The following is a 27942-nucleotide window of genomic DNA, read 5'->3' as shown; positions in this document are numbered from 1 at the left end:
TGTGGCATTATTACATAGAAAGACGCAGTAGCATTCAGTTTAACATACACACCACGCTAGCAAAGGCCTGATTGGCGCCATAAGGTCGAATAACCAATGGAATATCCAGGTAAGTATCAATTCTCCAGCTCTCATAGCCGCATTCCAGGCATCTTACATAGTCCTTCAGCTTGCCTTGGTAGAGCTGATTTATGAGATCAGCCTGCATTTGAAGGGGAAAAAATTTTCAATATTCCAAAAACAAATTTGTTTACCTTTATGAAGCATTATTTCCTGAAGAATTTAAATCTAGATGGCTTACATATTCTAAATTGCAAAAGAATATTTTATAATAGTAGTTCAGGATATGTATTCTAAATTTTGCCATTAATCCTTAAACTTATTAATAGCATTCTTTAAACTAAAAAGAAATATAGAATATATTTAAAATTCATTGCTATTTCTCTGGCTATTCATTATCTCAGCCTATTTTCAATTACTTTTTAAAGTGAAAATAGAATTGAACATAAATTCATGGCAAGTATTTATTTATCCAATTTGTCTTAAATCATGTTTAATGAGAATTCTGCTTATTTTTATTCCAATTAAAAATATATGCCTAATTCTACTGAAAGCCCATATCAATTTCATAAATATTTATAAAAGCATATTGTTTTTACATTTAACTCTTTTTTAACAGCCATATTCATATATAAAATGATTTTAATGTTCTTTCTTTTTCATGAAATATATGCAGATATATTTAACTAAATATATACATTTCAAAATGTTATTTGGTACATTCTTGAACTGGACAAGAAACAGTGGAAAATTAGTAAAGATTGGTATAATGAATATATACAAGAAGGTGAAAGGGAAAAACAGGAGTCATGTGATACAGATTCAATGCTGAATTGCCACCAGGAATCTAGGTCCGTCTCCAGTCACTTTTTTTAGTACTGTTGTAACTTTGAATGATAGCTACACAAATGGTTGTAAGTCAAGGACTACCCATATACAGATTGCATGAATATAAAGGACTCACAAGTAACAGCTTTTAAAGAAACCTCTGTATAGTTGCCAAATATTAGTCTACTGACTGTAGACTCTTTAAATAAAGAGCAGACGTTTTTGTGCAAGGGGTCCATCTTATGATTAAGATGAGGTAGAAGATATTGCAGGAGATATTGCAAGATCTCCTCTGGACAACAGTTATGGCACTATTTTGCATCTGTAGAAGTGTAAATATGGTAAATGGAAATTTGAAGCACAACATGATGGAGACAGTGCTGAATAGCCTAGACTAGTGATGGCGAATCTATGGCATGCGTGCCAAAGGTGGCACACAGTGCCCTCTGTGGGCACACAAGCTGTCGCCCCAGCTCAGCTTCACCACGCATGCAGACGCGCCTTCTGCTGGCCAGCTGGTTTTCAGGTCTCTGCTGCGCATCCAGGGGCTTGCACATGCATGTGCAGGGGGCGGGGCACATGCAGGAGACCACTTGTGCATTGCATTTTGGGGGTTCGTGCACACACGAATGCGCTTTGGGCACTTGGTCCAGAAAATGTTAGCCATCACTGGTCTAGACCACCAGTTTTCTGTGAGCAATATCACAACTGCCTATTAGTGCTCAATTTGAGTAATGTTATCAATTGTTTCCTTCAGAAACAATGTTTGCTTTCACATTAGACTGCTCTTTCTGAAAACTGATGGTAGTGGTAACAATCAATATATATAGGGATGGGGGTCGTCCCTGGTTACTTTAGGCATGTATATACAGAAATTATTATGAGACTCACAGAAACAAGTCTGGAAGCAGCAAGTATTTTGCAGCTTTTGGCAAAAACAAGCAAAAAGTAATAACTAAGTTCTTTATATATATTTTTTACAAGATAGACTTAATTTCAGAGGTTGTGAGGGGAAAAAAAGATAAGCTCAAAAGAATTAGGATGGCTCCTGAATAAAGGGGATTTTACCAGGAGACTCCAACTTGAAGAAAGGAAGTAAGATTACAGAAAGATCACATAACTCTTGCCTTCCCTTGACTACAATCCACTTAAAGATGCCACCCAGAGTATTATATTGTAAAATAATGACACTTCATATAAAATGCATACAGAATGAATTCCTCAAATTTCAACAGTTCTGGATAAACAATGCACAATTTTTCCATTTCATCCCAGTGTTTAAAACTAGCCTTTAAATCTAGGATAAGTATAGTACTGTTTAATTAATATGGTTTTATTCTAATTATTTGTTATTTCTTGTTATCTCATTACCACAAGAATAATCCCAAAAATATTATACCTGCTCTGTTTGTTTCCATTTTTGTTCCAAAGCATCAAACATGACTCTACAGAGTTCCTGCACATCATGCTGCTGCCATGCTATTGTAAAACAAAAGTGATCTTATTTAATTAATACAGGCATACATCCCATCACAGCAATTCATTAGCCCAGTTACAAAATCACATTACACTAAATTTATTTTACTGCTAGTTTTAGAACTGAAATTTCTCTTACCTTTCTCATTTTACCTGACCTCACAATTATTTTCAAACATTATTTTTTTAAAAAAATACAGGGATTCATAACTGTAGTTTAACATCTTTGGCATGATATACTGAACTTTAAGTAAACTAAATAATAGAACCAATAAATTAGGCCAACAGTTCTGCTTAGTATAGAGGAAAACATATTAAGTCATCTTCAAAGAATGTCTTCCCACCTGCTTGGAGAAAATAAAAGTCCACCATCTTGATAGACAAATTGGTCTATTCTTGGACGGTTCTTACTATCAAGTAATTTTTTCTAATATTAAACTGTAAATTGTCTTCCTATACTTTTGTTATTTTGTTACTGTGAACTGAGAATTTTGATTAATAGTTTGTAATAAGAATAGGTTATTAAACTTTATTAAATTGGTCAATTCTCAATAGCTATGTAAATAAGTATAAATGCAAAAGTGAATTTTAAGCTACTGATATCCTTAGTTTTTGAATGCTATTAATCAGAGATATTTGAGATATGACAGCATGTCATATCTGTGGCTTTTTCTTTCTCTGTTATAGAGGAATGCTAAGGGATTGTTCAATATGTGACCAAGTAGGAGTCATGCATATCCTGACCAAGTACATAGCTGATAATCAGGACACAGACAATGTCAGTCAATATATGTCCTAATATAATTATAATTTAACCAAATATTTGGTTATCATTACCCTCACTACTATCCCATCCAAAGCTTCGTGTAACATCTGTAGTTTCAATTGCTCTCTTTTTGCTGGTCTGCAATAAAACAAACAATCTTTGAAGTTGGTAAGGGATGCTTGTCACTGGATCTTCTTCAGAGTCTTCAAATTCCCATCTATTGAAAAAGACAAACAAACATTAGTACCAACAGACAAATAAATTATTTTAGTGCACCCTATTGAAAATGAAATGTTCCTAACATTCATTTGTATTAAAAAGTGATATCCGAAAGGAAAGTTGTTATGGAAATATTTCTTCAAGATACAATTTAAAAAAAAAAAGGCTAAATATATGATCTTTACAGCCTGATATTGAAACTTTTTAGAAGAGATAACTCCCTACTTAAATATTCAAGTACTCCATAATCAGAACATTTTCTAGTATAAATACTATGACATGTCATCATTCATCAAATCATACTGAACTCTTACAGATATATTCTTGCAAAAGTTAACACTATCTACATTCCCAAAGGTGCTTTTTCAAAAGACAACTTTGGAAAAACAAAGTCTAGTTGCCTTTTGAAAAAGCACCTTTAGGTCAGCCATGACCTGGAAGACCAAATATCTCCATAGACATATCTCCATACTATGTTCCAAAATATGACTACACAACCATATAGTGGATAACAAGAACCCAAGTTTTAATTGTACTATAAAATAGGGAAATATTTACAATAGGTCTATAGATCGTCCTTTAAAATCTTTTATAACAACCAACATTTTAGTTTTTATAATTGCTATGAACCATTTTTAATATTTCTCTGCAATTCTAAATTCTACTATGAATCTACGTTTAAGCTTAAGGGGAAAAAAAGACTGCAGAGGAAGTCTCCTTATCACTGCATCTGTCCGAAAGCTAATGACATATCAAATAGTTTTACAAGTATGTTCCAGGAAATCCTTGCCTTGAAAATTACTGATGATATGTCATACTCTGCTTTAAAGAGGATTGATTAAATTCAGAAGTACATCTATGAAGCTATTTTCAACAATAGTCAAGGTTAGAACACTGAATAGATTGCAAACGACTATGTAAATAGGTGAAATAATTTGTTAATTGCAGCAGTCTCTCAGGTGTTTAGCAAGACTTTTATAACCCAAGTAAGGCAATAACAAAATTAATGAAATCCATCTACTTACCTATATAATGCATTTCTAAATTCAGGAGTCATATAAAGAGTTTGTAGAAGACTGTTCAAATAACAGGTCATTGCCTGATTTACTAGACCCACATATCCTAAAAAATAGTATAACATTAGTAATAATGCTCACCTTAAAAAAGAATAAGACTAAGATTTAAGAGGAATTAATATTACATTATTGGGCATATTTATTATTATTTCTATTTCAATTTTCCAAAATCAAAATTTTTGCTAATAATATCTACTCAGAACAACAGTACTTTAAAGCTTAATTGGATATTCAAAAAACACATTTCTTCAGAATTCTGAAACATACACCAATAGTAAAAACATGACTTAAACAGGACTTATGAAAAACTACAATACTGAGTTAGAATAACATATTAAATACCTTGTAATTTAGCACAGTGTGATTATCACTTCAATGCTAATTATTTATCTTTATTTGCCCTGCAAACAAGTTAGAAAAAACACTAGATACTAGCAAATTTCATTTCTAGTATGATTGCATTTTTAGAGTATTAGTTATTAGAAATTAATTATTAGATTCACAAAGGTGAACTGCGTAGGGGAATATGAAATGGATTTCTTCTAAGTAAGAACTATTACCCTATTACTTAAATATTGAAAAATAATTTTGTGCTCAATTGTTCTTACCAGAAATAAACACCTGCATTTCATTAAATGGAACAAAATGAAAGCTTTACCTATGACAAAGAGTGAGGGGGTTTTCGTGTTTAATAATAAAAAAAATTCCTAACAGTTACAACAAGGATTGGATTTTTAGAGATGAAAGTCAATGATTGTAAAGCAATCACAAGGTTGTTAAACAAATCCAATCAGCAAAAAATGCTGGAAACTGGCAAGTTGCAAATCATAGTCACATGACTGTGGAGCACTGCAATCAGTTGTAAATGCAAGCTAGTTGTCAAGCACCAAAAATGCAATCATGTGACTGCGGGATGGTGATGATGCAGTGGCAGATGCAACTACTAGAGTGAATTGTTATTAACTTTTAAAAAGCCTGTTGTAATTTTAAATGGTCATTTAATCGAAGATTACCTGTAAAAATCTGTATGAGAAAAAAATAAACCACATCCCTTGTGGTTCTGTCACCTCTCCTTACACATCTGCGATATTCTCAACAGCAACTACAGTACCTGTTCTGTCACCTTTCCTTACATATCTGCAATATTCTTGACAGCAACTATAATACCACCAATTCTGCAACCCTTATCCCTCCTTCAAAATCTTACATGAACAGTGGGATTTACAACTTGTTCTCCTATACTTAAATTGTTTTTAAGGCAGTTTTGTAAGTTGTTTTAAGATAGTATAATATTGCTATAACCAGTGGAAAGGACAAAAGACATCTCCATACCCGTTTCCGATTTGCTCAGAATTGATGAATAAGAGTAATTCTGACTGACGTAATCACTGGAACAGCCAACTGAACCTTCTCTTGGTAGAGGACCTATAAATCTATCAGGATTGTGGTCATCTGATCCACCAGACTCCTCCTAAAACATTGGACACATCTATTAATGTATGTTTCAAGTTTATAATTAACTAATGAAAAATAGCCTATTAAAGAAAGTCCATGTTCTCACAAGACATTTCACAATAGGAATCCCATCCTTGGCATTACAGGTAGTTTCAAACAAAGACACAAAAAAGAAATTTACAGAAGCAGATGGGGAACTGAGTATAGAATGAATCTAAGTAAGGATTGCAAGAAGTGCCTATGCTACTTTTCCTATCTATAGAACTCCTAACCCATGAGATCAAACATTTTGTTATTTTTTTTAAATAGAGTGATTAAGCTTAAGATTCCAAGAGCCAAAACAGGTACCATGAGAGTGCCAACAGAATTGCACCTTCTTGGTTTGGCTCTTTTAGGTTCTGCCTAAAATGCAGTACATAGCCAAAGTGTGCAGAAACATTGCAATTCTTGAACATCCCAACTCTGGGAACTTCTCTTTCAAGGTCAGAACAAGCAGATTCTATTTAATGAGTTCAATCTGAAGTCATATTATGCTGTCCAAACTGTACTAGAAATGTCTGCTCTTCAGTGTATGTTTGAGAACCAGACTGGTTTTGTTTTTTAGAAAGAATTTACTTAATGGCTATGAAAATCAAAGGTAAGCATTAGAACACTCAGAACAAAAAGGAAAAAAAAATCTTAACATGTGATAAGATACAGAATCAGCAAATTAATATGTCATTACCAATACCACTTGAGGTTGTTCTCCATCTTTATCTGTCAAATGCAGAAAATTCTTTTTCCCAGGCTCAAAACCAGAATCAACAACAGATTTATCACTCAAATGATCCAGTGGTGTCTACAGTAAAAAAATAAAATTATTTATTTATTAGAATTGTTAGTATACATTTTCCAAATTCAGGCATAAGAAGAATAGCTGCATATTCCTTTAACTCTATAGAAGTAATATAAATACAATGAAATATTACTGTCAATTAACAAATTTTCTTTATGTTGAGCATAAATTAGATAAGATATTTTTCTTAAAAAGAAAATCCATATTCCTCAAGATTGTCAAAATTAAATAACAAACATTTATTACAATATATGCTTGCCTGCCATTTAATTTACAATTATTATTTAATAAATCTCCTAATGACCTAAATAGTAACACACTGGAACTTAAATACTAAAAATAACGTTCACAGGTATTAAAAGTGTAGTATATCTAAGACCTTTAATGAGAAGGTAAAAGAATAAAACTACAGGTCAGAGGATTTAATTCATTGCTTTCTAATTATTTTATATTTTAAATATGAACATTGATTTGATCTTATTAAAAACAGAAAGATAAAAATAAATGAATAAATAAATAAACCATCCCATTCTCATCAGTTCATAAAAGATGTTGCAGGCTTTATACCATAGACTGACTGACTCAGAGTATGCAACAGATGAATTTAAGACGATAATTGGCAGAAACATATTAAAAGATAGATGCTTTCAGTAGAATTTACCAACTATTTTTTAATGTCTTGATTAAAAAAAAAATCTAACAAACAGCACTGTTTGTTCCTTCACCCAAAACTACTACAGGATTATTAAATTTTAGTTGTTTTTATACCCACATTAATACAAGGCATTATGCTTTTAAGATAATCAGAAAAAATTTAGTCAGCTGTTGTCATCTTCAGAAAACAGTAAGTCAGAAAATAAAAATAAATTAAAGAAATAATTGAAAATAAATAAATATTTTATCTGTTATGTTATGTGTTACATATTATTTTATGAAAAATTGCATTAAAATATTTTTCCACATTACACCAGAGAAAATTTTGTCTTGAACAAAAAAAGGATTATTAAGGGAAAACAAGTGCTAATATGAAAAATACCATGAAAATGAACAGAAAAAAATGTACATCAGCCATTTAAAAGTATTCTATTAAAATGCCTAAAACTAGTAGATATTTGTTTTTACCGTATTAGCAACATTGACTCCATTTCCCCAAATTAAATCAAATGTTCCATTAACATAGCCCACTTTGGAGGCTATATCTTCAAATAGTTTTTTTACTGTGGTGGAAGCTGGCAAATTCAATGTGATGCGCTCATTCACTGTCTTAGCATTGGTAGTATCTTGTATTATACAAAGCACTCTAAGTTCATCAGCAGCATTTTCAATCTGAAATGAAAGGAACAAATAGATTACAAACGTATGTTCTATTTTAGAAAGTCATTTCTCTTAACTATGCAATTTCAGTTTACAGATGGAACACTGTAATTTAAGAAATTTAAACAAAATAATATGAACAATTTTCAAAAATAGAAGAACATCAACAGGTTCCCTTGAATACAACTATTTGGTCCTAGTTGTCCTTGTTAAAACTGTATCATCCAGGCTCTACAGCTTCAATCAGAATATCTGTTAATCAATTTTATACTATCAATTCCTATAAAACCTAAATTATTATTTGATTATATTCAAAGACAATTAGGAAATATTGACTGGAACAGTATACAGCTGCTTAAATGCTTATTAAATGTAGACACTATTTCATAGAATCTGCATAGCTTATACTATAAAAACTTATCTAGATACAAATGAAAATGTAGATGAATTTTTTAATGCAACTTTTTCCGCACACAGAATTAGTATAGGGGAAGCGTATACAAATATATTAAGAAGACACAAGCCAGAAATCAATGCTGAACAAAGTACAGAGTCATGCCTGCTGGCACGAAGATCCAAGCATAAACTGAGTTCATGACTATGACATGTGCAAATGTAGCACAGACATTCTATATTAAAACACCATGCTGGATTAAGCTTCTAATTCAAAGAAAGATATTGCATAAGTTCCAAAACCATAGTAGTTGTGACAGTGGAAAATATTTTGTAATTGCTATGTCCATGTTCTAAAAAACTGTTTTGTTGCTTTGTTAAACCAATTAATTATTTAAATTAATTGCTTTAACAATGCAATGAAAGTTTTTTAATTTTTTGTTAGATTTAGATTAGCAACTGCATTTATGTCTTATAACAGTTTTAAAAATACAACCATTCTGACTTATTTTTTAGCATAACCACATTCTGAAATAGTGTAAACGAACAAGGTAGTCGTATTTATTTAATTTATATGCTGCTCATGTTGTTGTCTAAGTAACTCTAAGTGATATCAAAACTTACCAGCATCACAAATCTTTTAACATAAAGCAGGCCTGCAGTTTAAACCAACCAAACACAACCAGACTTGCTATCTAATTACAGTCCATTAATAGGCTTATTTTTATTATTATCTGAAAATTCTATAGGCCAATAGAATTTCTGGTTCTGCAGCCTATCTAGAACTGACAGTATTATGGACTGTGGGTCAAAACTTTACAAGCCTTACTTTACCTCTTAATATTTTGTTAGTCCAAAAACTGCTTGAGATGGCTTGGATATCCCAAGACTCATAGGCTCTAGAGATAAAATCAACACATTTTTTTTCTCCTTACTTCTAAACCTTTAATTTTGTGAATATTTCTTGTAGCTATTATTAATTATTCCACAACCAAGAGAAAAGGAAAAAAATAATGAAAGACAGTTCTGATTGGTATCCCTTGTTCAATATATTTTATACAAATTCAAGGAAGTAATGCTATTGATGGTTAATAGATTAGGTCCATATTTTTTTTTAAATATGGCCAAATTTACAAAAATGATTAGAAATGACATCTTGATCTAAATTAACCAATTTACCAATTACTGAGTCTATTTTCAATTAGTTGAATAAAAATTTAAAATCTTTAAAAGAGAAGTAAAAATTTGTTGCAAAATTTTATAGGGGTCAGGAATTACAATAATTATTGTTTCCAATTTAGGAAGTGAAAAACCTTTCATCAAGTGATTAATATACTCTATATATTAATAATATTGTACTAACAATGTATTAGAGCTTTATCTAAGATGTCTCCACTCCATCTATCTCCCAATGAGTGGGGACATGAAGCTTGCCCTTTCTGCTGACTGTATTAGGCAAGCATATTCCATATGGATAAATGTCTGAAAAATACCCAGGATTCAAATCATATAAAGTTTTATAGATAATATCCAATATGTTGAATTGTACCTGCCAACAAAGTGGCAGCTATAAAGTTGCTACAATAATATAATCTGATTGTAATGGGTTTCACCTTTAAGCAGGCAGATGCATTTTGTACCACATGAAGTTTTTAAGATGTCTTCAAAGGCAGTTCATGTAGAAAGAATTGCAAAAATGCAACCGATAGATAACAAGAGCCTAAATGAACATACCTAATTCATCTCATTCCAAGATTAGTGCAGCTCTTGGCTACAACTTCCACCTGCCACTGTAGCAGGAGCTACAAGATGAGAAGAAGGGGAGGAGAAACTTTAGGCTGCAATGGAAACTGATTTCCCTCCTGAGCCAGGCTAAGATTCGATATTGGGATAAAACTCAAATATTAGAAATCCAAATCTTTGGTCAAGACAGAAGTGCCTCTCCTGTGCCAAGGTGCTGAGATGACAAACGGTATTTGACGTAGGTACAGAATTGTAAAAGGGCAAACTGACCCTAACCAGATACATTCTGTTGTTTAATGTTTATTGTACCCCAAATGTCATGTAGATTTCAGAGAGAAAATACTGTTTCCCTTACTGTCCTCTTTACTGCTTGTGAGGCGTCTTCTAGCCTCTTATCTCCTTTTGTTATGTCTTGAGCTCCGGAGCTGAAAACCTGAGCCTGTGGGAACAGGGCTGTTATGTCTTTCCTAGAGATAAAGGGTAGCTTCTACGTGTGAAATGCATCACTCTCTGTAATAATTTTGCCTTTAAACTGTATAAATACATGGCCAGAAGAAGCCATCGGCGTTCAGACCCTTAGCTGTCTTTGGACTGTTTGAACCTTGCGCAAATAAACTCTTTCCTGCATTGAAGAGCTTGCCCAGTCCGTTATTTTGTCTACAACAGCTGGCGACTCCGCCGGGACTAGGTGCAAGGCGATATTTCGCTGAGGACCGTTTCGACCCCTCGGGACCATCGGGAGGTCGCTCCTGAACATTCTCCAGGCGCCACGGAGATACATCTCCGGGAGACAGCCGCGATAACCCTGTGGGCCCGACGGTGCTCTGATCGAGTCCAAGAACCCTGCGGTGCAGGAAAGGTGGTCTGAACAAATTCCTGGCCAGGAATCTACGGAGTGGGAGCGTTTTAAGTAAGTATATTGTAAAAGAATTGTACCTGCTTCATTTGAAAGCAGAAGGAGGGAATTGATCACTCCCTCGGACTCGGGGTAGGCTACCCTAATGAAGTCCACGTCAGGTTGTGTGGGTGGTTAAGCCGTCGCATTTCTCATTAGTGGCTGTGAGTTTCCGGGGCTATGAGTCGACAGCAGTGTGGTAGAAGGGATGGGGTTCAGAGCGTGCCAAATACTCCGTTGGCATGCATGTTAAAAGGTTTTGACAAGTATTTTAGCAACCCTTCCTATCCGAAAGGATCAAAGGATCAATTAAAATTCTTATGTAAACATGTGTGGCCACAAAGGGAGATGGGCTGACCCCCTCCCCCTCAGGGATGGTTAAGGGAAGAAACAGTGGATAAGTTGTGGGGAGTGATTGCAGTGAATCAGGATAAATATCCTGATCAATTTCAATATATTGATCAATGGGTGAGAGCCCTGTTGAAAAAAGCTGAGGATTTATTGCAATGTAGGGCTGAAACAGTCGGGTTATGTGTATCTGAGCAGGCAGGAAAAGTAAGGGGGCTGCTGGAGGGAGCGGAGGAGGAAATCAGAGGCGTATGAGTGATCCTGGCGTGAAGTCAAAAGTCAAGGGGAGTCATTCGCCTAGAGGTAGCAGTCAGAGTGAGGGAGAGGAGGATGATGATGAGGAGGAGGAGGAGGATTTGGAGGCTGTGGGGGCTGTAGGTGGAGAATAAAGAGCAGGAGGCACGGATGAATAAATAGGCTGATTTGTTGGCAGGAGCACTGCGAAGTGGGATGCAAGGGGGTTTTTCTCCCCCCCTTCCTTTGGAGGGGAGAAAGAGGAAAAGAGATGCTTTTAAAACTTTTTTTCTCCTTTCTGGTGGTTGTCTGGTTTTTTTTTAAACAAAATAGGCTGTACACCGCCCTGAGTCCTTCGGGAGAAGGGTGGTATAGAAATAAAATTATTTGGGAAAAGGAATTACTTGGGAAAAGGAATGCCCAAGACAGATGGTGAGAAGTAGAGGGATGAGAAGAGCGGATTTTGGGTCAGGGATGCGTGGGCAGTTTGCAGGGAGAAGGGGAGAACGAGGACAGAGGAGAGGTTTGAGTATAAGTTCAGGTTGGGGTTTCGGTAGAGGATTTGGAGAGGGCGCAGGGCAGCAGAAAGCGGAAAGTATTGGATTGGCAGACATGACTTGGTCAGATTGAGGGGGACCAGGCTTGGAAGAACCCCCGCCTGAGCCATTAGTTACAATGAAAATAGGGGGTCAGTACAGAACGTTTTTGGTAAATATGGGAGCAGGAAGATCAGTTGTAAATAAGCAGATTGCAGCCCCCCCGGATCCCATAAAATCCAGGTTCAGGGGGTATCAGGACGGATTATGGGGCGGCAGGTCTTGAAATCAGAGATGTGTGATTTTAAGGAAGCTGAAATCCAGTATGAATTTTTGTACATTCCTGAGTGCCCTATTCCATTGCTAGGCAGGGATATGCTGAGCAAATTAGGGGCAACAATTTCTTTTGATGAAGATAGTTAGAGAATGACCATAAGGCATTCTCCGGAGGAGATTTGGAGGTTGTTTGATGTGCGCTGAGGATAACCTGCCGGGTTTTGCAGCTCGTCACCCTCCAGTGGGGGTGGAACTAAAACCTGGAGTGGAGTCTGTGAGTATAAGGCAGCGTCCCGTTTCTTGGGAAGCTATTTGTGCTATTTATGAAAGCATTCAGAGATTTGGAAGCGGGGTTTTTGGTGCCTATTTAGTCCTCCTGGAATACTCCAATTATCCCAATTAAACAGTTAGATGGGTCTTACAGCCCGGGGCACGGTAACTTTACACCCGGCCGTGTTGAATCCATATACCCTGTTAAGTTTAATTCCACCCCGGGCTGAGTGGTTTTCTGTTATTGATTTAAGGGGTGCATTCTTTACAATTCTCATTCACCCCGTAAGCCAGCCACTGTTTGCATTTTGAGTGGGAGAATCCTTATACAGGAATGAAAATGCAATATACTGGGACTCGGCTGTCTCGGGGATTTAAGACCTCCCCCACATTGTTTGGAATAGCGGTAGCTAGAGACTTACAGTATTATGTGCCTCAACAACCAGGAGACACAATACTGTAATATGTTGATGATGTTTGGATCAACAGGACTGATAGAGGATTTATGATGGGAGAATACTAAGATGAATGCACGAGGATGTTAGATTTGTTACTAGAGTGTGGTTATTGGGTATCAAGAAAGAAAGCTCAATTGGTGAAAAGGAAAGTTAGATATTTGGGATACAATATAAGGGTCATCGAGCTTTAGGACCAGAGCAGAAAAGGGCGGTCCTAATGCTGGCAGAACCCCGAACAAAAAGACAACTGAGAAGCTTTTTAGGACTAGCTAGCTTTTGCTGTAATTGGATGGGGGGGCCCAAAAAGCTGGCCCCACTGTTTGAAGGTGCTGGCTGCAAGTGCAGAATTGATTCAGAATTGTAATAAACTTACTTTTTCTTGTCCTATACTCATGCACTCCCCTCATGAGGAGCAGTCTGTGTTGGATACTAAGGGACATTTGTGGATTAGTGGGCAAAGGCTGACAAAATATCAGGCAATTAGGAGTGAGAATCCACAGGTGTGTCTGGTGGTGTCTAACCGATTAAATCTAGCAACTTTGTTGCCTACGGAGTCTGTTTCTGAGCATGATTGTTTACAGGTATTGGAGGTTTATTCCACCCGACCATGTAAAAAAAAAAGGTAAAATAAGGTAAATATGTATGTTAGGTGGCCTGATTTAGGTCGTAAGGGGGGGGGGCTGGAATATGGAGATGGTACAAGAACTTAATAAGTAAATTGAGAGATTCCAACAATATGTGATGGAATAAGTACCCCCTAGATTAGTAACTTAATGTCACTCATTTGAACCTGGGGACCAAGTGGAAGATGGAAGGGATCTTTTATTGGTATTATGACTTCTCCACTTGCTATTAAGATTGCAGGATCAAAATCATGGATCCATCGGACATGAGTCAAGGCAGCAGCTGACACTGGCTGGAAAGTGTCCGTGGACAAACAACATCCAACAAAACTGACATTTGAATGTGCTTAAAGAAAGCTTTTGTATTCTATATATAGGTTACCTTGATGTATATCTGCTGATGTAACCCGCTGTAAGCTAAAAAGAGGATGGAGCACCTGCTCTCTTGAATTGGTCCGGAACTTGGATCCTGACAAGAGATTGAAGATCATTGCGGATCCATGTGGGAGGAAAATTGGGTGTGGGCACTTTGAGTAATTGGGGTAGTAGCTTTATTGATTATTGTGTTTTACAGATATAAGCAATGGTTTTGTGGACAACCAGGGCCCATTTGATTTCTCAGTCGTTCCGATCCCTAATATTTCCCAACCGGCTGCGGAGTGTGAACCTCTTACAGATGAAAGAAGTCCCTGCTTAGGACACCCTGGAAGCTGCCTTTTGATGCAAAAGAACAGAAAAGAGAATTTTCTTTAAATGTGTTGGTTTTGTAATTGTGGGTGTGAGTGTTGTTGTTGCACTCACGGTATTGATTGTGTTTTATGTATAAGCTGTAAGGTAGAGTGGGACGTGAAGATTATAGAGGAGGTGCTAGTACATTATTTGGTAATAAATCCTGAAGAAGTCCCCTTGTGATATTATCTGAAAAGGGGAAAGCTGAATATACCCGAAATTCCTAGTCATGTAACAAATACCTTTGTCAAATTGGCAGAAGACATAGCCCACACTCTGAATGTATCAAATTGTTTTGTTTGTGGAGGAACTAACATGGGAGAAAAATGGCCATGGGAAGCTCAAGGAATTAAATTATTCTAAAATATTAGAAATGGATCAGAAAGGTAATCTGTCATATAATAAGGGTAAGGATGGGGACTGGACATTGACTACTAGTCTGGTAGGGAGTGTGTGTTTTCAGGGAAGAATTGTGGCAGGCTGTCATCAGGTAGGAAACCTCATATGTACAGGAAAATGGGAAAGTAAGGTATGGTGGTCAGGAGGTAATGCCACAGAGGGAACTGATAAAAGGGCCCTGTTTAAGGTAAACAGGTTATCTTTTTTTAAAGGGTCCTGATAATCAGGCCCTTGAATGGCTGGCTCCTGATGGACTATACTGGATATGTGGTAAAATGGCATATGGGGATCTACCTAAATCCTGGTGCGGAGCCTGTGTCCTGGGAATAATTGGACCAGGATTCTTTTTGCTTCCCCTTAAAACTCGACAGGTTTTAGGTGTCTCGGTATATGATGAGGTGGGAAACTTAAGACAAAGAAGACATGTAGACACATCTGCAATAGGAGGAGTTAGGGTTGGAGGTAACCAACGTGGTTGGGGAAGTGAAGAATGGCCTGCAGAGCGAATTATTGAGGTTTAGGGACCAGCTACATGGGCGGAAGATGGCATGTATGGCTATCGGACCCCTATATACATTCTGAACCGTTTAATTCGTCTGCAAGCGGTGGTTGAAATCATCACCAACGACACTGTAGAAGGTCTTACTCAATTAGCTAGGGAGAGTGTCAAATCAAGGACATATCTTATGCAGAATAGGTTAGCCTTAGACTATTTGTTAGCCAAGGAAGGAGGGGTATGTGGAAAGTTTAATTTGACTAACTGCTGTATAGAAGTTGATGAAAGCGGAAAGGTTATTAAGGAAATAACAGACAAAATGGTTGAAATAGCTCATGTGCCAGTCCAGACTTGGAAAGGTCTTAATTTACAGGATATGTTTTCAGGATGGTGGCCAAAGTTACCTGGCCTGCAGGCCATTTTTGGCCTGGTGGGATTAGTGGCTGCAGGGTGTATTTTTCTTCCATGTATTTTACCTCTGTTTGCTAACACTATTAAAAGTCTATCCTTGCTGGTGGAACGTAAGACAACTGCTCAGGTGATGGCTATGTGGGATTACAAACGGCTCCAGCAGGAAGAGGACCTATGGTGTGACTCGTCTGGATAAACAGATGAGTCACAAAGGGGGGTATGAGCCAGGCTAAGATTCGATATTGGGATAAAACTCAAATATTAGAAATCCAAATCTTTGGTCAAGACAGAAGTGCCTCTCCCGTGCCAAGGTGCTGAGATGACAAACGGTATTTGACGTAGGTACAGAATTGTAAAAGGGCAAACTGACCCTAACCAGATACATTCTGTTGTTTAATGTTTATTGTACCCCAAATGTCATGTAGATTTCAGAGAGAAAATACTGTTTCCCTTACTGTCCTCTTTACTGCTTGTGAGGCGTCTTCTAGCCTCTTATCTCCTTTTGTTATGTCTTGAGCTCCGGAGCTGAAAACCTGAGCCTGTGGGAACAGGGCTGTTATGTCTTTCCTAGAGATAAAGGGTAGCTTCTACGTGTGAAATGCATCACTCTCTGTAATAATTTTGCCTTTAAACTGTATAAATACATGGCCAGAAGAAGCCATCGGCGTTCAGACCCTTAGCTGTCTTTGGACTGTTTGAACCTTGCGCAAATAAACTCTTTCCTGCATTGAAGAGCTTGCCCAGTCCGTTATTTTGTCTACAACACTCCCCCTGCAGAAGCTTATTTGCAATATGGGTGAACTGTGCTGCGATAAGAAAACATCTCAGTCAACTGCCATTCCATCTCACTGGAATGAGGTTTTTCCATATCTAGTCCTTGAAGCCTCTAAACCACCCAGTCAACATTTTTACCCAGGGAGACATAGGAGATAACCTACATTTTGATACCTTGCATATGCCAACGGATGACCTCTTCCATAAGCTTCATACAGAGGTCAATATAAGGAAGGGGGTGGAACTAGGAATCCATCATAATGAAATGGCCAATGATTTCATCTCTCATTCCATCTTACCTCCTGCAAAACTGCTGTGTCCAAGGTGTATAACTCTGCAGAAAAACATTTCTAATCCCTAACTAATGCTGACAACTCAGGAGACTACCAATTTTCCACTCATTCTCATATTCTAAATCTTAAATGGATCTAAGTACTTTGCATCTATGTCATTCTGAAGAAAGAAGATCACTTTAATATCTTTTCTAAAAAAGAAAGATCAGGCAGAAGTTATTTAAGATGACTGGATGGAGTGGGAGCCTCTTAAGAAAGGAGTATACCACTGCCTCTTTGAAGAATGTTCCATTTGAGAGACATTCACCCTCTCTTGAATCCATCTTTTTATGTCTTCTCTGGTTGAGCTAGCATGGGCAAGTATCCAATTCACTCTAGATAGGGTATCCCACTGAGAACCCTATCCATTTCATCAAAACCCAGGTTGTTTTGAATAAAGCTGCTGGGCAGTATCCTGCAATAAGGATTGAGTAATAACAATGTTCTTTTGCCCTAACCACCATTTGTAGGTACAAATCTGGATTTATTTCATGTTCATTTGCATTTGTTTTTTTCCCTCTGGCAGGATCATTCTAGGCATTTATTTTGTTGTTTCATATCTAGGAACCACTCATCTGATCAAGGAGAAACCCAAGATCAATCAATGCAGAGGCCATTTGGAGGCAATGTTATTCAGAGGTTGACTAGATACATAATCAAGCTGTTCACTAAATCATTGGGAAATTCCCTAGGCCTTCTAGGAAATTCCAAAGAATTTATAAGGAGAACCACTTAAAAGTGCCTTCTTGCTTGCAGAGATGAATGGTGCTTACAATAAAAATGCTATTTGTCAATAACTGAAAACAGCATGAAATATTAATTATTAAAAATCAGAACAGAAAACTAGAAAGTGAGAAACCAAAAGGCAAGACATCATATTTTTAGATCCTACAGAACTAAGCAAGTGTACTTCTAAGTCAAATAATATATTCACATTTAGGCTGGGCTTAGAAACAAAAAAAATTAATTGAGACGTAACATTTCTATGCCCTTCCTAAAAAAAAAGTAACACATTAACTAGAAAAAAGCAATTTTTGCCTGAAATTGCATGTTGTTTTATAATGATCAAGTAAGAGGATACAAGGTTCTCTCTGAGAGTCTATTAATGCTATTCATGTAATTAGAAGATTATCAAAATGGTCAGTTTGCATGCAAACGAAGATATTGATACATACAGAGACTTGCTTCACTTTGACAAAAAAATGGTACTCCCTCCTAGATCACTTTCTATTTTGTTCTTTCTGCTTAGGAAAGGACGCATTGCAACTAGGATGAAACTGAATTACACAAAAAACAAGAGGGAATTAAAAATTAAAACATGTATTTATTAAAAATTGATCATACGGGTTACCTTTCAGAATGGGCAATTTCAGGATTATGTTCATTGTCATACTTTGTTTTTTTCTAATTTGAAATACTATGCTATGACACATTAATGCTATTAACTCTTCAGTAACAGCATCTCATTTAGTCTTTGTTTAGCAACTGTTCACTTATGATAGTGATGAAAAAGTAACTTTACAACCATTCCTCACATTTACAACCTCTATAAAGAAAGAAAAGTTGAAATGAGATCATAAACACAGTCGCAATTTCATTTAGCTTAACGAAAGAGTTGCTACCTCCAATTGTGATTGTTAAATGAGGACTATCTATAAAATATTCCAACCATTAAAAAAAAAAAATAGCACAGAAGAAATTGAAAAAGCTGATAAGTAAGAGAACGGCTATTTTACTTTTAATTATATATATAATGTCTATTCTATTGGTAGAAAAGTCCCACATCCAACAGAAAGAGCAGAAGTATTTGTGTACTAAAATATAAGTATGAGCAGTGTAACTTTGAAACTTTGAAAAGTTGAAATAAAACACACAAGGTACTTTCATCAACTATTTCATACTTCACATTTGTCAGTTAACTAAAATACAACTTAATATAAAAAACAAAGCAAGTTGTTTTGACTAGAATTCCAAAAACGGTATTAGAGCAGTACCTTTGCTAAATTAATTGAAAAAGGTGCACAATTTTTAAATTATCCAGAATACCTTTCGTTAGTATCGTTTTTGAAACTATAAGTTTCAAAGTTGAAGTCATGCAAATTATCATTTATTAGAATTTTCAAAACCATGCTTTTGATTTTTGTAGATATTAAAATGAAGTCTTAGTTTCATATAAGATACCAAATCATCCTCCACTCTTAGAAATATATTAAAAATTAGTACTCTAATGCATTTGCAAATCATTTTATTTACTCGTGCACAGTGCTAATTTCATGCTATCAAAACTGAGCTGTTTTAAACATTCACTTCAACTAACTACCTGTGAAAATTTCTTCTTCATTTCATCAAATATATTCTGTCTGCATCTCCAAAGCATCTCCTAAGATATATAAACACAAAATAGTATGATTATGCTATCAAATATTTACTTAAAAATTCAGGTTTTAAAGAAGCTAACTTTTAGCCAATGTAAAATTCATTTTCTCACACAAATGAATATTTAATATGTATAAAAAAAGAATGGTTTAATTCTACAAAAAAGTACATGGGAGTATAACATGGGACTAAACGGCTAAAGACAAAATTTACTAAAATCAATACACTAAAACGTATTTGTCTAAGTGAAGAAACTGGTATCCCATATGAAGTACTAAATTTCCTAAAATACTTATGTATTTTTTGTGTGTCTCCCCAAAATGGGTCAGGAAAATCCCAAAATGTACTATCAACCCTAGTATTCTATACATTTGAAAAAATTTGGATAGCTTTCTGAACAATACAGAAGCAGCCATTCATTTGTCACCACCATAATAACTGAATGATCACTAAACAACTCAACTGCTTCAGTTTCTGGAATAACTTTTAAGCTCCCTCTGGAACGCAACCAGGTCCACTAGCTGTCTGGAATGAACTAATACAATAACTCCAGCCTCCCTGTAGGGAGGGTAGGGCGACACCAGAGACCTGCAAATTCAGAACTGTGATCTGACTATGACAGAGGAGAAATCAGTATTTCCCCCAAATCCTCAACACCTTGCCACTATTCAGACATAAATAAAAGGTCACATGTATGACCACTATTAAACATTGGCCATGGGTGACTTGCTACAGGCCCATGGCTGTCACAATGGCCATGAACTTCCAAGTCCACACCTACAGATGACAAGGTAACGCCTCTCAAGATCATAAATCTGAGGAACTTCACCACTAACCTGGAGTCAAGGAGTTCAGAAAGGAAGATTGCCACACAGCAAGGAAACTGGAAGAATAGTAATAATCTCAACTAAACCCTAGAGCCCAACCTAATAAATAGGATCTCACACCCAGTAATCTATTGGATAGTGCCCCTGGATGTCTCTCAAGTATTTTGGATGAGCACTGCCACTGCACCACCCCTATCCTGGGGTTTCAGCTGATGCCACTTCCCAAACCCAACAGGGCATATCTCAGAAAAGGGAAAATCTCATTTTGGTCCTATCCTGATTTCGGTGATACACACCAGGTCAGTGCCCTTGAAGCAAAAATAGCACTACTCAAGCCATGGTTTGATGACTGTGTTAATGCCAAAAAAGCTCTTGCTAACATTACAGGTTTATTTATCCAATATTATGTTGACAACTGCAGTGGACCTCCTTCAGAAGAAAAGATACTACAAGCAACTTCTGGCATACAACAAAAAAGAAGCAATAAAAAATAACTGGACCCAACTCATTCAAGTAGTCAAATCCAATGGCCCATCCTCATTTTGGCATATCACATCAAGCTTCCAAAGAAATAGTCATTCTATGGTGGACTGTCACATCAGCCCTGCAGGTCCTGGAAGGCATATTTTCAGGAACTCTACATGGAATCTCTGTTGGAAGTAGACATCCTAGTCAAACTAAGAACATTTGCCAATATGGGCACCAGTGACAATGACAGAGATCAAGAATCTTGTTGCTTAACTAAGACTACAAAAGGTCTTAGAAGATGATCTAATCATTTCAGAATCCATTAACTTGGGGTTCTACGTCCCATCCTGGCTTCACTTTTACCTGCATCAACAGCTATGGCTGAATCCCCAAAGATTGGGGACTTTTAATCATCTCTCTCTCTCCCTTCCTCCCTACCTACCATGCTTTCCCCAAAATAAGACGTATTATATTTTTTTGCCACCAAAAAAGGCACCATGTGCCATATTTTCGGGGTGGGGGGTGGTGGTGTTATCCACTGACTCACCTCACTTGCACATGTCGCCCCCGGCTTCCTTTTCGCTGTCAGAGGCTTTCAGGAACTTCTTTGGCTGGCAAGCCAGCAAGGCTTTCTTGAAGGCCTCTGCAGCGATAACAGAGCTCCGGATCAATCCTGGACAGGGCAGAGTCTTAATTAGGGCTTATTTTTGGGGAGGGCTTATATTGAGCACATATGTAAAAATCAAGCTAGGACTTGCTTCCTGAATAGATCATATTTTTGGGGAAACTCTGTCTCTCCATCCTTCCATCCCGTCCATCTATATCTATCTATCTATCTATCTATCTATCTATCTATCTATCTATCTATCTATCATCTATCTAAAAGGTGAAAGCATGATCCTGCTGATTATAAATGGATCAGCCTCCTCAACACAATCAGCATAAATCAGTGCTCACTTCGGCAGCACATATACTAAAATTGGAATGATACAACATAATCAGCATAAGTCTATGCAAGACACCTACAATGGAAATTCCAGGACTGGCTGGGACAGGAAAACATAGTTACAGAAGAGCGAGCCAGGTTTAAGGAAGGCCAATCCACCATTTATTACTGCCTAGTATTCGTACATCTGCTTGAAAAATATTCTCCTGCAATACATCTCTTTGTCCTGCCTTTACAAACTTTAAAGTAGCTTTTGATTTTGTATGCTGAGTTAAATATGGGAAATACTCGGGAAACCTTCAATGCCAGATGCTTATTATATCTAATACATATGCTATATAAAGGGATCTCATTGCAATTGGAACTGATCATCAAGCAAAGCTGCATATTGGTCCCACTCTTATTCAATTTTTAGATTAATTTAAATGTTTATATTAATGGTGGTGGCGCAATAATTATAATGCAGTTTTGCAGGCTAATTCTGCTGACTGCCAGAGTTCGATTCCCACTGGCTCAAGGTTGACTCGGCCTTCCATCCTTCTGAGGACAGTAAAATGAGGACCCAGATTGTTGAGGGTAGTATGCTGACTCTGTAAACTGCATAAAGAGCTGTAAAGCACTCTGAAGCAGTATGTAAGTCTAAGGCAGGGGTCTCCAATCTTGGTAACTTTAAGACTTGTGGACTTCAACTCCCAGAATTCCAGCTTTGCTAAGGGATATTGTTAAGTGCTATTAACTTCATGGTAGGCTATCTCCTCAACACAAACTTTCATTCCTGAAAACTGGAAGACCATCTCTGTTCTACTCTATGCAGATGATGCTGTAATACATTTAATCTGTCATCCTTAAATTCCTCATGAAATATACCTGCGGCACTCATATTGTTCAAAGCCAAACCAACTGCATAACTTCTTTATGGCCTTTTCTCCAACTCTACACTATTAGAGCTTGTTCAATCCAAATTTCTAAGACTGGCTCTTCAAGCCCAAAAAGGTGTCTATAATGCCTCTTAGAGACTAGAGATAGACCTCATGAAAGTGGAAGCTACTGTGTGGGCATACTCTTATCTGATAACCCAGGTGTTCTACTCAGCATGGGATGATTGGGATGTGATCGGGCCAAAGCTCTCATTAAACAGCCCGCAGTAGCCACAGAGCACCAATTTGATATAGACAAGTTCCCACCTTTATTGCCAGTGAATCCAACAGATACTTTGCCTCCCCTATGACATACTTAACTAAATTCGAAGTATTTAATCACTGGCATGATGTCATGTCCTCCCTTCAGCTGTCCTTGAAGATTCTGATACAGGAAGATTCCCTACCCACAGAGACAATGTTCCTGTGACTGGACACACAGAAACAACAAATCATGTGCTTCTCCAAGGTCTATTTTACAGACATTCATACTAGCCTCATCTCACCATTATTGCAAAAATGCATAAGGCACACAAGACAATTCTACACTTCCCTGGTGCTTTTAAATACGAACCCTACTACAACAATATGATTGATACTAGTTATATCAAGGTCTCTCTCTTTTTTTTTTTAATATATAGTGGTATTTCGTCTGATACCTCAGAATTTGTTAAGCTTCAAAAAGAAATCAGTAATTTGTTTTCATTCATGTTGTAGAACAAGCATTCAAAGTTTAATACATGGACTCTGAACAAATGCTTAGGAATTAGTTACATATGAATAATATAAATAAAAGCATTCCTGGTTTTTATGAAGTTTTTTACCATATTTCTTAAGCAATCATTAAATGGAGAAAGTAAAGTATCATACTGCATGTTTTTCTTGTCATTATCATTACACAAATATGGAATAGTGTATTTTTCTATTTTCCTATATATAAAAATACTTTTAACACTAGGTTGCGTTCATAAACACACATACTTGAAAAATAAACTCTGCTGAATTTAAAAATGCTTTTTATAATTTGGCAATTAATTTATAATTCATAAATTCAGATGTTATTTCTCAATAAAGAAACATGAGATTAATTTCAAAGCAGGATTACCTCAAATTAAGAAAACCAGAAAGATTATGTAACACTATAAAGTATTTATTTCTTTATATTATTTATAGATATAAGTAACTGATTTCTTCAAAATATATGATTTGGGAAAATTATTTCCTGTTTTCTCCAGAATCCTTTTCACAAAAAGGGAAAGCATTTTAAATCCTCATGGCTCATGCTGTTTAAATTGATAGCCTAAATGCTATCTTTTATAACTAGAAGCACAATGATCACAGCCAGACTCTGCCATTAATCATTCCAGCCTAGGCTAGTTATCTATAATTACTGCCGAACACTCCCTTTGCTTCTTGGACACCAAGTAATGCTGAACTATTATTCTTTTCTCTCTCATTCAGTGTGATCTATGTATATCTAGATAATCATTACATATTATTAGGATTTTAAACTTTATAGGCAGAGTTGTCCATTACTTTTAAAAATAAAACTGCCACCAAAATAATGTCCTTGCTATCATTTAGTACAGCATTGCCCAAGTTGGACACTTTCCAGATGGGTGGACTTCAATTCTCTGAAGTCCCCAGCTAGCATGGTCACTCCTGAAAATTCTAGAAACTGAAGTGCATAGACCTGCAATGAATCAAAGTTGGAGAAGATTGATTTAATACTAATGTATTGAATTAAGGCTTAAGGTAGAAAAATGCTGAATAATGCTGGCTAGGGTTTAAGAAATACACCAAACCGCAACATCAAGATAAACAAGATATAACAATATTATGGTGGATAGGGTGGAATAACAGGAAAATACTGTTTACAGAAACAGCTACTTTATGTGTTTTTTATGAAGTTAGGTATTTACATTAATGCCATAAAACAGATGTATTATACTGAATATGGTAGTAAATTTAGAATCAGGATTCCAGTTCAGCAATGAATTGTGATTATATGCTGTGTCACCACCTAAATATTAAAATCCCCACCCCAGTTTTCTCTGGTATCAAAATAATTAAACATGACACTATTTTTACAGTAAAATTCACTTGTTATATTAAGCTGCCATACATCTTGTAAGCTGCTTCAGTATCAAAACCTAACGTAAGATTTCTGCATACCGTGCAAGGGTATTGACAGAGGTTCTGTACACTTAACATATACCTTCTTTTAAAGTGGTAACGTATTTAGTCTGATGTACCAGTGATAACTACTGCACAATTTTCTTTATTAACATATCTACCAATCTGAAATTTGCTTAGGAGAACCAGAATTTATGAATAACAAGATTTATCAAATTTCTACTCCACACATCTCACCTAAGTGACTCTGGGCAGTTTACAAATAAAAAAAGATTAAATCAGGATAAATCAGCTTTCCTGAGAATTATATTTGTCTATACTGTTTATTTTTCTATATGATAAAGTTGGAGAGGGAAAGTAAACTGAGTCAGTTTGATGTAGTGGCTAAAATGCTGGCCTAGGAACTAGAGCCAAGATAGTGAACCTATGGCACGCTTATCCGAAGTGGCACACGGAGTCATGTCACCTGGCATGCACAGCGTTGTCCGTTCCTCTTCCGGGTTTCTGGCACGCTTGCGACAATCAGCTGGCCTTTGTGCATGCAGCAGTGCCGGAAACCGGAAGAGCTGGGAGCTCTAGGCCTCCCTTTGGTATAGAAAGCCTTCTGGGTGACTTTGGATCAATCATTCTCTCTCAGTCCAACACACTTCACAGGGTTATGTGTAGAAAATAGGAGGCAAGGAATTTAGGTATGTTTGTCGCTTTGAGATGATCTAATATACTGTATATCAAAAAGATAAAAATCTAATAATAAATGTTATTCACTAAGTCATGTCCAACTCTTTGCAATTCCATGGATCATAGCACACCAGGCTCCCTTGTCCTCCAGAGTTTACCCAAATTCATGTTGTCTCAATGACACTATATAACCATTTCATAATAATAATATTACATGTCAAATATAAGATGATAAAGTCTCAGAGCATAATGCGCCAGATTTAATTGTGGTTGGAAAGAAAAAAGTGTGGATAATACCAGATTATGTAGAATAAGGGAGAGAGAATTGGAGAAGATCACAAAGTATCAAGATCTGAAAATCAAAATTGAAAGATTATGGCATAAATTGGCAGTGGTGGTTACACAACTAAGTGCCATATAAAAATATCTTGGATAGCACTTAGAAAATCTGTGCATTGAGAAAATTTCCATCATTCAATTACAAAAGGTCATACTGCTTGGAACTGCAAATATATTAGGCCAGTACATTATGACATCTTAGGTTCCTGGGAAGAATTCAAGGTGAATTTGAAGCCAACACTGGCTAAAGAACTGGCAGCTGTGATTTTACATTGTTGCGTATAATAACAACAAATATTACTTGTGTTCTCAAATGAACTTTCAAATCACAAGGGACAAGTATGAGAACCACTAAGCCTAATTTCAACCCTGTGATCTAAGCATACATTCTATAGGCCAACAGAAGAAATCACAGTATCTTTTACTGTGCATAGTGATTCTATGGCAGACAAATTGAATAGATAAAGATTCCTTCAAAAAATAAAATTTGACAGCTACAGTTCTATGTGGAACACTGCTACTTCTACTACTACACTTCTGTTGTTGTTGTCTATCAAGTCTGATTCCCAGTGACTGCAGGAACAAATCCATGCGTTTTTTTTTTCTAGCAACATTATCAGAAATGGCTTGCCAGTATCTTCTTCCTAGGGCTGAAAGAGATAGTCCAGCTCAAAGACATCTAGTTGGCTTCCGTGCCTAAAGCAGGATGAAAACTCAAAGCTTCCCTGGTCTCTCAACTTCTAATCCACCACTTTAACCACTACTAGACCAATCTGACTCCAATCCTATTACTGTACTACATCATCCAATTGCCCATAAAACTATCCCTGATAAAATCAATAACCTTAGCACACGGTAACACTCACAAAAGTAAAGTGCAATTTATAAGTCAATTAAAATAGCTTAAAACTCATTTCCAGGGCCCTGCCATAGTGGGGGAACGCTAGCAAGAAAACTCATTTTAACAGAGGTGGTAGCAATCGCAAGACTATAATCCTATATTTTTTTTAAAAAAAATACTAACACCATCCGCTCCAATTCACAAAACTCAGTTCTGAAAACTAACCGAAAAGACGCTCCTCTTTCCAACAACTTTTATCCACACCTGCAAAACACCTGCCTCCAAAGAGAGCGGACCTATATATTTTTTTTTCTTACTTACGATGGTTAGTTCTTGACTTAACTATCATGCCCTTCCCACCCAAGGATGCTTTCTATCGCTTCGGGGGCCGAACGCAAAAACCATTCAGCAAAAGCCATTCTGCGTGTAACTGCTCTCCCTATCAAGGCTGCCCTTGAGGAGAAAAAATTGGGGGGGGAATCTCCCAAAGGTCTGCTACCCCCCCCCCCCCCCAAATAGCCGGAATGACAACCCTTCAAATCTCTTCTCACCCCCAGGCTTCCCGCGACTGACAGCTCTTCTCCCCCCCTAACCCGGCCACCAAACCGACCCTAAACCCTCCGGCCCGCCGCCGCCGCCGCCTCTTGCCGAGACCTTGTTAAATCGTCCTTTCCCAGCGCCTCTGCCGTAGGGCCTTTCCAAGCGGCCGCTAGGCCTTTCCCTTAAGACGCCGCTCGTTGGAAACTACCCCGCTTCTCTCTCTCCGCCCGACCTGCCGGCCTTCGCAGCGAGACCGCTTCAACCACGGCCAGCTCCCTTGCGGCGAGGGATTATTCTCCTCCGCCTTGGCGCTCCCTTTTACCCTAACCCCCACCGCGACAAGGAGGCCTTCGCCTCTTCGCCCTTCTCCCGCACAGGCAGAGGCGTCGCTTGGCCTCTCTTCCTTCGCCGCCCGCAGGCGTCCGGAAAGAAGAAGCGTGCGCGAAAGGAGCGCTCACCTCTTTAGGGACCAGCTGGTTGTCTTCGCTGGGCACCATGGCCAGTGGCGCAGCCAGCTTGGGGCCGGCGGTGGGGGGGGGGGGGAAGAGGAGGACTCGGGCGGGGAGTCGTCGTCAGCAAGAAGAGCCTCCGGAGGAAGAAGAGGTGGAGGAGGTGGTGGTGGTGGTGGAGGAGGGAGAAGGCGGCGAAGGGTGTCGCGGGAGACTCATCCTCATGTTCCTCCCTCCGCTTTTCTCTTCTCCTAACCGTCCTTTCCCTCCCTCCCCCCCTATCGCCCGGCCCCCTATCCTTTCACTCAGCCAAGGCGCCCTCCCCCCTATCGCCGTCTGCGCCAATCAATGGCAAAATGGCCGACGACAAGTTTCTCGCGAGAAGTCGCCCGAGTTCGTCTCTCACGGTTCCTCCGGTTCTGCCTCCCCCGCCCCCCCTCCCCTCGTCGTGTTCGCCGAGCGCTCCGAAGCGTTCCGGC

At 37.5% G+C, this 27942-nt stretch overlaps 1 protein-coding gene across 4 annotated transcripts in view; it reads right to left on the bottom strand.

Moving 5' to 3' along the window:
• Window positions 1-27734, bottom strand: part of USP47 (ubiquitin specific peptidase 47) — a 62652-nt gene extending 34918 nt beyond the window's left edge. For 3 of the 4 annotated variants that reach the window (XM_070934118.1, XM_070934138.1, XM_070934124.1), the window contains exons 1-9: window positions 27473-27734; window positions 19267-19326; window positions 7838-8041; window positions 6605-6718; window positions 5758-5896; window positions 4375-4471; window positions 3202-3347; window positions 2288-2367; window positions 53-202 (exon numbers count right to left, since the gene is read on the bottom strand). In XM_070934118.1, the coding sequence (XP_070790219.1) occupies window positions 53-202; window positions 2288-2367; window positions 3202-3347; window positions 4375-4471; window positions 5758-5896; window positions 6605-6718; window positions 7838-8041; window positions 19267-19326; window positions 27473-27511 (1029 nt within the window). In that variant the 5' untranslated portion in view covers window positions 27512-27734. The remainder of the gene's footprint in view (window positions 1-52; window positions 203-2287; window positions 2368-3201; window positions 3348-4374; window positions 4472-5757; window positions 5897-6604; window positions 6719-7837; window positions 8042-19266; window positions 19327-27472) is intronic. The other variant, XM_070934130.1, reaches the window with a different exon arrangement.
• Between the last annotated feature and the right edge of the window lie 208 nt (window positions 27735-27942).

This window comes from Pituophis catenifer, unplaced genomic scaffold (assembly GCF_029215685.1).
Source record: "Pituophis catenifer annectens isolate HBS135680 unplaced genomic scaffold, rPitCat1.0.hap2 SCAF_1, whole genome shotgun sequence".
Classification (NCBI taxonomy): Eukaryota; Metazoa; Chordata; class Lepidosauria; order Squamata; family Colubridae; genus Pituophis; species Pituophis catenifer.
Note: the sequence above shows the minus strand (reverse complement) of the source record. Positions and strands in the feature narration are given on the sequence as shown.